The 12,220-nt window shown below is 35.5% G+C and overlaps 2 protein-coding genes across 5 annotated transcripts in view; one reads left to right on the forward strand and one right to left on the reverse strand.

Moving 5' to 3' along the window:
• Positions 1 to 12,220, forward strand: part of ZNF143 (zinc finger protein 143) — a 67,249-nt gene that overhangs the window by 22,086 nt on the left and 32,943 nt on the right. For all 4 annotated transcript variants that reach the window (XM_063093095.1, XM_063093094.1, XM_063093097.1 and 1 more), the window contains 2 exons: positions 543 to 739; positions 1,255 to 1,329. In XM_063093095.1, coding sequence (XP_062949165.1) covers positions 543 to 739; positions 1,255 to 1,329 — 272 coding nt within the window. The remainder of the gene's footprint in view (positions 1 to 542; positions 740 to 1,254; positions 1,330 to 12,220) is intronic.
• The window catches only part of LOC134374945 (uncharacterized), a 59,763-nt gene continuing 55,160 nt past the window's right edge, over positions 7,618 to 12,220 (reverse strand). Inside the window, exon 5 of the transcript XR_010023372.1 lies at positions 7,618 to 7,664. The gene's annotated coding sequence lies outside the window, so the exon portion shown is untranslated. The remainder of the gene's footprint in view (positions 7,665 to 12,220) is intronic.

A 12,220-nucleotide genomic window follows, 5' to 3' on the forward strand; every position in this document is an offset into this window, starting at 1 on the left:
TAAAATGGCAAAAAAAAAAAAAAAGAAAAAGAAAGATAACAGTTGTGAAACAAAGGGAAGGTTTTTTTTTAAAGTTAGAATACTTAAATTTGTAAGTAAATTTGTTTAACTGAAGTTGAGGAAAAGTAAACTCTGAACCTGTCTCTGTACCAATAGGAGTTAATTCACAGGCTCATTGTATGTGGCCAGATTTTTTATTTCCCAGTGCTATATATATCTTTGTATTTATAAGAAAAAAATACCATGGACTTTGGAATCATACTGACATGAGTTCAAATTCTGATTTCTTTACATTTTGACTTAATTATTAGGGTTTTTATTTTATTTTATTTTATTTTAATTTCCTGGTTCTTAAGGAAAGTAACTTTACTTCTCCAGGCTTCAGTACATTTGTACAATGTACAGGCTTCAGGGGAGTGAAGCACATGGTCCAGTGCTCATAGTAACTACTCAATAAAAGTTTGTTCTTCTCTTCATTTAAATATGTAACTGTTTATCAAACTTCACCTTTAATTTAATGCCATTCTCTTCCACTCCCTCAGATAGTTATGACCAGAGCGCATTACAGGCAGTTCAGCTGGAAGATGGCACCACAGCTTATATCCACCATGCAGTACAAGTCCCTCAGTCTGACACCATCTTGGCAATTCAGGCTGATGGGACAGTGGCAGGTCTGCACACTGGGGATGCCACAATTGACCCTGACACCATCAGTGCTTTGGAACAGTATGCAGCAAAGGTATGGCATATTATAATGTCAAGAACGTCCCAGATATACCTTCTTTATTTTTCATGAAAAGAAAAAAAAAAAAAAAAAAAACACTTTATCAAGAAACTAGCAATTCAGTGCCAAAATCAGTCAGCATCAAAGAGATCAGCATTTATCTGAAAACAAGTGAAGTGTAGAAAGAAATAATGGAAGAAAAATCAGGGCTTATAGAAACGAAATAGGTTGGCAAGTAATTAGTAAAAAGATGAGTGCTGTAAGAGAAATAGAGTATAAATGGAACTGCTTATGAATTACGAAATAGAGATTAGAAAGAGTGAAGGAAAGTCTCAATTTAAGTTTTACATCAGAAGGGCTGATTTTTTTTCCTGAATCAAACATATATCTCTCATGTAATTTGAAAGTTTTTTTTCTCCTTTTTACTATAGAAATTTTCCAACATACACAAAAATGAATTAATCCCCATGTACTTATCACCTAGCCTAAACCATTATCAAAATGCAAAACTTTTTATTTAATTCTTATAGGTTTCCATTGATGGAACTGAAAGCGTAACAGGTACTGGAATGATCGGAGAAAATGAACAAGAGAAAAAAATGCAGGTATGTAAAGCTACTTTTTTATATAAAAATTTCTCTTAACATTTCTAGCCCCTTCTATGGATGAGAGCAAGAATAGGGAAACTCACTACCTCTCCAGGAAAATCTCACAAGTGTGTGTATTAGGCAGCAGCTTTCTCAAACTACCTCAGGTGCAAGGTTTATTAATGGGTGGAAAGTGGCACTGAAGAAATAGAAATATCAGAGAAATCCAGGTGAAGCTTGCATCCTCGAATCCAAGACAATATTCTGGAATACAAAGCATTTTTAGAGACTAGTTGATATTCTGAGTGCCCCCACCCACGGCAGTTGTGGATCCTTTTTCTGGGATTCCATCATTACTATGACTGACTAACCTGTGCTACTTTGCTTTTTGTATCTTTTAGTTTCTTCTACTTCCAACTGATTCCCTCCATATTTTCCTTTTCAAATTCAAATTATCATTGTTCCTACTGGGCAAAGCTTTCTGGGCTTCACATGGCCTATGTGTTGGCTTCCCTTGATTCAAATGCTCACCTCGGGTCAAGTCATTGGCCATTCCTTACCCAAGTAATAGCTTAGAGCACCAGTGCTTCCAAAAGTTTGGTAGTAAGTACAAAGTAGTCACAGATGCATTCTTGAAGATTTCCCACAATTCAGAAATTCAAAACATGCATAATTCAATTGTTTTGAATTAGTGTTTTTGTGGTTTTTAGGGTATATTTCAGGAGAGTGTTCTTAGAGCTTATATAAATATAATCATTGTAGTGTATTCTTGCTTTAATACTACTCTTTATTTTCTCAGCAGTTATCTCTAAAATTTTGCTGACCGCTCCTTCATGGCAGTTTTTTTGCATTCTTCATAGAGTTTTGTCATATTTAACTCCTAAAGTTATTGCTTCAGGGCAACATTTTTAACTTAAGCATTAACATCATTCATTACTGACATCGAGTAATACTATTAGGGGTTATCAAGAAGATTTTACATTTATAGTACTAGCAAATGATAAAATAACAGGAATCACCAAGATCACTGGTAGAAATTTGATGCTTCTAAACATTGCTGAATAGCCAATATTTTTATTTACCAGGTAAAGTGGTACCACAAAGTGGCAATAGTATAAACACAGTTTGCAGTTCACTGAGCCAATTAGCTTTGAAAGTATGTGATTCTTGGCAAAATTTTTAAGTCTTTGAATTCATATTCATATTCTGGAATAAAATGAGACTTCAATATTTTTTATTCTGACTATGTCAAACCCACCTAAGTCAAACTCTTTTAAAATGCAGACACAGTGTAAATATATGCAAGTGATATAGACCAGTGGCTCGGAATGGCCCAATAAGTTCTCTCTTATTAGTGACTATCAAACAATTAAATTTTAAAATAATAAATAATATAATATTATTAAAACAGTTGTAACTATACATATAATAAACTAATATAGAATGGGTCTTATCAAAAATTAGTAAATTTATCATTGGGCTCTATAATTTTATAATATACTGCTGTTATAAAAACCTATTAACATCAGTCATTAATTTCTGAACCCAGAAACATAACTAGGAATTTGGAACTGCTGAAGCAAAATGTCATAAAAAACCTCATTACTCTTTATTTGCAGACATATAACCATCTGGTATAGATAACAATAGAGAAAGAATTAGAAGACAGTTGAAAAGGATTCCTTTTTTTTTTTTTTTTTTTTTTTTTTTTTGACTGTAGCTTTTTCTCCTTTGCCCTTTGTACCTTTTCCTTACAGACTAGATCTGCGCTGTCCAATACGGTAGCCACTAGCCACATGTGGCTATTGAGCACTTGAAATGTGGCTGTCCGAATTGAGATGTGCTGTAAGTGGATTTTGAAGACTTAGTATGAAAAAAAGAATGTAAAATATCTCATCAATAATTTCTTACATTGGTTACATGTTGAAATGATAATATTTTGGACATACTGGGTTAAATAAAGTAATGCTAAAATTAATTTTACCTGTTTCTTTTTACTTTTTCAATGTGGCTACTAGAAAATTTTAAGTTTCATGTATGGCTTGTATTTGTGACTCATTATATCTCTCTCCATTAGTGCTGGGCCAGAACTTCATAAATCCACCATCCTAAATGAATTGAGTACCATATTTGAGGTTGAGGGCCGAGTACATGGTATTAAAAAGCCAGAATATCCTGAAAGGATCATAGCAGATAAGCATAACCAGGAACTTGTGGGCTTGTCTCTTGATGCTCCTTCTACTTCTGGTAGTAATTACTTATGAACTTGTAAGTGTCTGTGTCTGGCAGGAGATTGGTAACTAATGGAATAGATTTTTTGTAAACAGTCTTTTTTCAAAGCTCTAGATTTATTTCATTGTGATATTTATAGTTTAGAGCTTTTTCTTTCATCTGTAACGTAAACATGCTAGTTGTGCCACTGAGCTGATCTCTGACATGAAACCGAATTTCACATGACAAGAAAGTCCTAGAGTATCAAAAGCAGTGATTCTCGTGTGGAGGCAATTTTGCCCCAGGACATTTGACAATGTCTGGAGACGATTTTGGTTGTCACAACTGGGGTAGTACTACTTGCATCTAGTGGGTAATATGTCCCACAAGGCATAGGACAGCTTCCCACAACAAAGAGTGATCCTGCTGAAAATGTCAATAGTGCTGAATTTGAAAACCCTGATCTAAAATAATCTCTTAAGAATACCCATGTGTTCATTTAAGCACTGTAAAGATGATGGGAGGTGTGTGTTTGGGGAGACCATGACTATTGTCGTTGCTTTCATGGTATACCACTTAACATGGTATTGAAATAGTACGTCATTTATAACCAAAGGATCTCAGTTGAGTTTCTACTGTTTACTGTATAGTAGCTATGTAACTTTAGGTAAGTTACTTAACTTCTGTAGATCTGAGATTTCTTCTCTGTTAAATGAAAATAGTAATCTTTGCCTTACCCATCTCATGAGGTTATGAAGACCAAATAAGATTTTCATTTGATTAATATTTTAGATCATACATGAGAATATAATTTGTAAATTTGTAAGCATCATATAGATATTAATCATCGTTGATGCTTTCTTTACATATTAAATTAGAATGAATACCAGGCTTTTTTTCATGGTCATCAGGGTCTATGAATAGGATGGCTGAATCTTCTAGAATCTGAGTTGGACAATTACCCCAAAACCTGTTTAGTATAGACAGTTTAAATGTGGACCATATTTTATGTTTATTTTCTGTACTTTTATCTAGCTGTGTGATCTTGAGCTAAGTAAACGTTGCTTTTCTAAGTCTCTTTTTTTAAATCTCTAAGAGAAAGGTATTAATTAGATCAGTGATTATTAATCAAAGGCAAAGGATTTTTTTAAAATAATATTTTTAGGTTTTTTTTTTTTTTTAATTCAGAGAAGTGCAAAGAAGAAAACCCAGAATGACCCATAATCTTACTATACATATAGCTATTGTGTGTATTTTTAAAATAAAGGTAATCATGTTTATGTTTAGAAAATCCAAATGGTATAAATTAGTAAAAATTAAAAATGGAGGACCCTCTGGCTGATAATAATCATTGTTAGAAATCTGTTTGGTTTTGATTTTTTTTCAATCTTTCTGGCATTGCTGATGTCTCCCATGGCTCCCTAAAAGTCCCTATGGTGCCACACTTCTATGATTAATTTCTTCAAAGAGAACATATTTTTTTTAATTCTTTAATTTTTCAGGAATTCTATTACAAGCAACAGAAATGGCTAATAAAGAAAAGAGTATAAATCATTTACACCAGAATGTGCAAGTTTATACACATCAAATAATAACAGTTATATCTGCCATGTGCATTAGGCCATTATAGTAGGTGGGAGTTTAAGTACTGAAACATAGAAAAAAATGCAGCAGTTATCCTCAGCCCTGCCACATCTCTCACTCCATGACTATCAAAGCTCTGCCCTGCTGAGCTATAGCATCCTGAAGCTTGATGGGTTAATAGCTTGGGCTCTAGAGCCAGACTACTTCAAATCTCACTTCTCAGCTTTTGACTATGGGCAAATTACATTACTTAACCATTCTGAGTCTCATTTTTCTTAGATAATATTTGATTCATTGAGTAGCCATTGGTGAGTGCTTTGTATGTACTGTATACCCATGGCATCCACCCATGTGATACCCACAATGTATCACATAAATGCAACTCCTCAATAAATGGTTGTTAACGTCTTTATTATTGAAGCCACCTTGGAATTCAGTCTTAGACCCAGTCCTGTATTTACCACTGGGATTTGCACCTCCTTAGAATATAGTGGTTCTATACACGTATTTGCCACTGTGATTTGTACCTCCTTTTAATGTTAAAGCCAGAGGGGAGTTAGGTTATCTATCCAGTGTAATGGTTTTCAAACTCTGTTTGTTGAGGGTCCTAGGATTCTTTGAGTTCTCTAGGGACTTGCAGGGATCTGAGCTATCCACACCTGCCTGGGCCAGCAACAGCAATTCCTTTATCTGTTTTACAGAGTGGAAATAGTGTATAAGATTTCATCTGTGAAAGGACTTTGATTCCTTCAAAAAGGAAAAAATCACCACTGATTTAGTACAGTACGTCCTTTATACAGATAGGCAAACAAGCCCTATGTGATTTGCACAATGTTACATGGTGAATTTATGGCAGAGCTAAGGTTATCTTTTAATTCTCAGAACATACATTAAGCAAAAATAGCAATGAAGTCATTTTCAGTACATGGTTTTGGAAGCTGATTAGTATTTCACTGATGTTATCTTCTAAATTCTCCTTGAGATGTTTCCCTTGTCATAATCTATCAGGTTGTTGTTCCTTTGACAAAGAGTAAATATATCCAATACAACATGATCCTGAAGTACCTGTAGGAGCTTTAGCCTATTCCCTTAGCTTTTGAATTTTGGATTCTGTCCATTTGTACCCCTAAAATACCTATAGAATAATCTATTGTTTTCTGTTTTCATCATATTTTTCCTGCATGTTTATGATTATACAAACTTCTTTTGGCCTCCTTGCCTCTTTCGTCTTTTCATTGTGTTCTGCACTATTACCAGAGTTCTCTTTCTAAAACACAGAGCTGATCTTGACTAGTCCCTTACTTTAAAAATTTTAATGCCTTTCTTTGCCTTCATTATCTAAGCTCATTCTTCAGAATGGCATCTAAAGCTCCTCTCAAAAGTGGTCCTGAACTTCCCTTTCATTTTCATGTTATTCATTCTGTTATGTAAACAAAATACTCTCATATTAAGTTTCTACTTCTGGACACACTTCCAAGCCTTTGATCATACTGTTCTTTCTGCGTGGACAGTTCTTCCTACCCCTCTTCTTCAGCCTTTAAATTTTACCTCTAGACAGCTTGCACTAACCTATAGCACTCCCCACTTCTGCATTTTGCCCCTGTTAGAACTTTGCATGGTCTCCTATGATAGCAATTATCATATCCTATTATAACCCATCATTAATAGGACAGTTTCAGTAGCTAGAATGAGAGCCCTACTAAGGCAGGGACTATATTTTATTTATTATTGTATGAAGTAGGTATTTAACCAAATCATCTGTTGAACATTTATTTTAGAATGTCTGTCATGGTACAAACTCTTAGGGGAGTATGGAGGAAGGGGTGGTTAGATTGGAGATAGGATAAGAAGAATGTAGTAGACACAAAGTAGGTTCCAAGTAGAGTAAAACATTTATTTGGGAATTGAGAGGATCATTGTTAGCCCAGAATCGGAGCTTTACAAGGAAACATTTCCAGTAAGAGGGGAGGGAATCCCATCATACCCAAACATTCTATGTCTTGAGATAAAAGCCAAAGTGGCTTTTTGACTGTCTTCCTTGGTCTCGTGGAGATTTTGCAAGCACTTTGTGCTAGAGGGCATTACTATTTCAGTTTTCTTTCAAGAGGTTTCTTTTGCTAGTTGGGTGTTGCTGCAGGAACTCACCCTATTCTTTGTGAGAACAACTTTAAGACAGGTCTGTTTTGGATAATTAGTTACTAGTAGAAACAGTTTTGTTGCAGACAGCCCTTATTAATAATTCTCATAGCATTCCAAATGCTAGTGACTTTAGCTGGCTTAGAAATAAATTCTGTTGTCACCACCCCACAGGCACACATTCGGAGACCTCAATAGCTTTCCCTAAACTGGAGTTTCTGACCCTTATCTTACCACCCTGAGCTCTTGAAGTCTCCACTGTAGACATTAGAATGGGAGCAGAAACAGGTACCTTTTTTGAAAAAAATTTCCAGTAGTCATCACAGGTTAGGATTTGGTGTAATTTCATTGGTTTAATTAACTTAGGTGACGGATTCTTGATACATATTTTATTCCAGAATTGAAGCTTCTAGTAAATTGGCCTAGGAGGGAAGAGAAAAGATTCAGATGTGGGACCCTCTAGGATAATTTGCTGCCACTAACCAGTCTGAAGGTGTGAGCTATTGGGCTTTGTCAGAGTAGGGGAGGTGGTAAGCACTCTTACTTCCATGGTGCTCTTAGGAGGAGGAGAGAATAGCAAGAACTCTTTTCTCTTGATTTGGAGTTTCATTTTAAATTAAAATCTGCTTTTGGAATTCATATAAAGCCTAAAGCCAATTCTGCTAAAGTAAAACTACACTTTAATATAGAGTCATGCATCCTTTAACAACGGCAATACTTTCTGGAAAATGCATCATTAGGTGATTTTGTGGTTGTGTAAACACAAACCTAGGTGGTATAGCCTACTACACACCTAGGCTATATGGTATAGTCTGTTACTCCTAGACTGCAAACCTGTACAGCATGTTACTGTACTGAATACTATAGGCAGTTGTAACACAATGGTTAGCATTTGTGTATCTTAACATATCTAAAAATAGAAAAGGAATTTTTCACCTCCATTACAATCTTATGAAACCAGTGTTGTAATATACAGTCCATGTTTGACTGAAGTGTTGTTTTGCGGCGCATGACTGTATGTGCATTTAAAAAATTACTGAATGGAAGGGCCAGCCCGTGGCTCAGTTGGGAGAGTGTGGTGCTGATAACACCAAGGCCACGGGTTTGGATCCCTGTATAGGGATGGCCAGTTAGCTCACTTGTGAGAGCGTGGTGCAGACAACACCAAGTCAGGGGTTAAGATCCCCTTACCGGTCATCTTTTTTTAAAAAATAAAATATAATTAATTAATTAAAAATTACTGAATGGAAACATGTAACATGTTAACAGTAGTTTTCTCTGGATGGTGGAATTATAGCTCACTTAAACTTTTTCCCTTTGTTCTTCACTGTGGTATCCAGATTCCTCCAACGTACTTGTACTGCTGCTATAATACATGAAAAACTAATAATAGTGAAGTTTTTAAAATATAGCTTATTTGTAACGGATTCATGGAGGTTCTTCTGTTTCTTGAGAAAGATAGAAACTTATTCCATTTATCTTTTTTTTTTTTTTTTTTTAGAAAGAAAAGAGGTTTATTTGGCTTACAATTCTGGGACAGCTGCATCTGGCACGGGCCTCAGGCTGCTTCTACTCATGGTGGAAAGTGGCAGGCAGCCAGTGGGTACAAGCAGATCACATGGCGAGAGGAGGCAGGAGAGAGAGAGAGGAGGTGCCAGGGTCCTTTAAACAATCAGGTCTTGTGGTAACTAACAGAGCGAGAACTCACTCATTACCCCTTCTCCCCCAGAGAGACCATTAATCCATTCATGAGAGATCCGCCTCCATGACTCAATCAGTTTCCAACACATTGGAGATCAAATTTCCACATGAGTTTTGGAGAGGACAACACATCCAAACTCCATCAGGAAGCTCATTTATAACTCTTTACTGTGTGTGCTTTTTCTCTGACACTTTGAACATGAAGATAAACTAATTTCTGTCTTCCATTACTGAGTCGTTTGAAACCATAACACTGACTTAGCAAAAAAGCAAACGAGTGAAAGGCAAGGTTTTGCTGTTACAGGTATATTAAATGAACTGCTGGGAAAATACATGGATCTGAAATTATTTGGGGTTATCTGTAGAGTTGAGCTAAACTCCAGTAACCTACAATTGATGAATCCCTTCATTCATTCAACAAATATTTATTGAGCACCTATATATGCCAGGACTTAGGTACATGGAATCTTAGGAATATAGTGGTGAAGAAAATAGACATGGTGCTTGCAAGGCTTTCGATTTAATATGGGAAATGGGCATTCAATGAATAATTAAACAGTCAAACATTGTTACAATTTTATTAAGTGATATAAAAGATAAGAGTATGTTATGAGAATTTAGACTCTTATTGCAATTGAGAAAAATCCAGTGTGGCTGGAGAGATAGGAGCTGGGTCATATATTTTCTTAGTATAGTAGGCGTATCCTCTTTGCCAGCAGTTTGTAGAGAAATTTGCAGACATGCTTTTGATAAGAAAATTTTACTAAGATATGTAGGTTTGAAGCTGGTAATTTCTTCCCTGCAGAATTTTCCTTTCTGAGGAGGAAGATCAATTTTCAAAGAACAATGGGCAACACCCACACTATTTGTTTTCATCCAGAAGCCAAGCAAAGGAGACAGGGTTGTTTATGCTATTGATGCTTGTTCCATCTTCTAGGATTTCATCAGGCAGTGTTTCCTTTATTCCAAGTGTTGTTTTGCTTGTACAGAATTTTGCTCAGAGTAACTTGGTAATCTACACCAGGTTTAATTTATTCTCTTTTGGCACTAATTACAGACTGAATTATTTATGTGGGAATAGTTTTAAAATCTGTGTTTTGCACCTTCCAGATGAAATTAGAATTACAGTATGGAAACTGCATGGGGAAAGGAAATCTCTTCCAAATTAGATCCTCCTGTGAGTTTAAATGTGGAAAGTAGGTGCTATTTTTTGTCCTTTGAACTTTTAAAAAAATAAACTTAATTTTAGTATAGTTTTAGACTTACAGGAAAATTGCAAAGTTTCTTACGTAACCCACACCAGTTTCCCTTGTTTTAACCTCTTATATAATTTTGGTACATTTGTCACAATTAGTGAACAAATATTGATAGATATTATTAACTAGAGAGCATATTTTTTTTCAGATTTTCTTAGTTTTTGCCTAATGTCATTTTTTCTGCTTTAGGATCACATCTAAGTTAGTACATTACATTCAGTAGTGATGTCTGCTTAGGTTTCTTTTAGCTTTGACAGTTTCTCAGACTTCCTTATTTTTGATGACCTTGACAGTGTTGCAGAGTGCTGATCAGGTGTTTTGTAAAATGCCCCTAAATTGAAGTTTGTCTGATATTATTCTCACGATAGGCCGGGGTTATGAGCTTTGGGGAGGAAGACCACAGAGGTAAAGCATCATCCCCATCCTTTCATGTTAGGGGTGGGTACCGGCGACATGACTTATGGCTGTTGATATTAATCTGGATCACCTGGTTGAGGTAGTTTTCTCCACTGTAAAATTACTCCCCCTCCCCAACCCTTTCATACTTTATACTTTGGAGGAAGTCACTGTGTGTGGCCTACACTTACGGAGTGAAGAGCTATGCCCCTCCTCCTTTAGAGTGGAGTATCTGCATCAATTATTTGGAATTCTTCTGCACAGGAGTTTTCTCTTCTCCCCATTGATTTATCTACTTAATCAGCCATTTATTTATACCACTATGGATTCTCATTATGCTTTGGATTATAATCTAATACTACTGTATTTTGTTGCTCAAAGTGTTCTAGCTTTGGCCATTGGGAGCTCTTTCCATTGATTTCTGTGTCCCACGAATGCACCCTCGTCACTGTGGGATTTTTGCAACACTTTTATTGCTTTCTGGCTCTACAAGATGCTCCAGCCTCCTCTTTTATATTTCCTGCCCCAGTTCTAGGTGCTATTTTTTCATCACATAAGAAATGTATTAAAAAATGAATACACTGTATAGTAATAAATATAGTAATTAACTTGACTTGATTCCATTTATCTTTTATTTTATTTCCTTTCCTTATAGTTTTAAGATATATTTCACTTACTAGAAAACTCACCCATTTAAAGTGTACAGCTCAGTGGTTTTCAGAAAATTCACAAAATTGATCAGTCATCATCACAATCTTAATTTTAGAACCTTTTTAACACTCCAAAAAAAACTTGGTTCCTTTTAATTCTGTTCACATATTGTAGCGATATAAATCCTTTTATGTCTTGTGACAGTTTTGGTGTGAACCTGTCAGTGTGTTATGAATATACATAAGACATAGTCCTTGACCTCAAGGAGCTGTTAGACTAGTAGGGAAGAGAAGGAAATATAAATATTAAAATAAGTTGGCTCAAGTGCCATGCCAGTGATATACACTAAATATTACTTGTATGCTGAGGAACTTAAGAATCAGCTCTGTCTGGAATGATGAGAACAGGCCTCATAGGTGTAGAGAGATGGATTTTCCTAGGCAGAGAAGACATGCAATTATATTATTCTTCATATAGACACTTTCAGTATGTAAGCATTTCCGTGTCCATTGAGAATTTTGCACACCTTTGATGTAAATATTTTATTAACATGGGTCCACCTTCATTCTGAAAATTGTGGTCTGCAACATTTGACAGGTACGCCACAGTACATGGGCATGGCTAAATTAATAGCTTGTAATTTAGCAATTACAGTACATTGAGATCTACTGCTTGTTTTTCAGTTGATTTAACAGTTGCAAGGAAAAAATCTACGTCTTCTATACTGTTATCTAATGCAGAGTCCCTCTCAGTCCCCCCACCCTCATTCTAGCCTCTGTAACTCCTCCATTGTATCCCATTACCATTTAAACATGTATAATACTGTAGTCGATCATTACCCAGAATGGTGAGGACCTGACCCATTCCCAGAGTTTAGATAGCTTTCTTCCAGAAGAATAGAATGATTTTTAGAAAACTATTTTGCCATATACAGTATGGTAAGAAATAAGTTTTTAAAATGTATCTACCTTAGG

Source organism: Cynocephalus volans, chromosome 4 (assembly GCF_027409185.1).
Source record: "Cynocephalus volans isolate mCynVol1 chromosome 4, mCynVol1.pri, whole genome shotgun sequence".
NCBI lineage: Eukaryota > Metazoa > Chordata > Mammalia > Dermoptera > Cynocephalidae > Cynocephalus > Cynocephalus volans.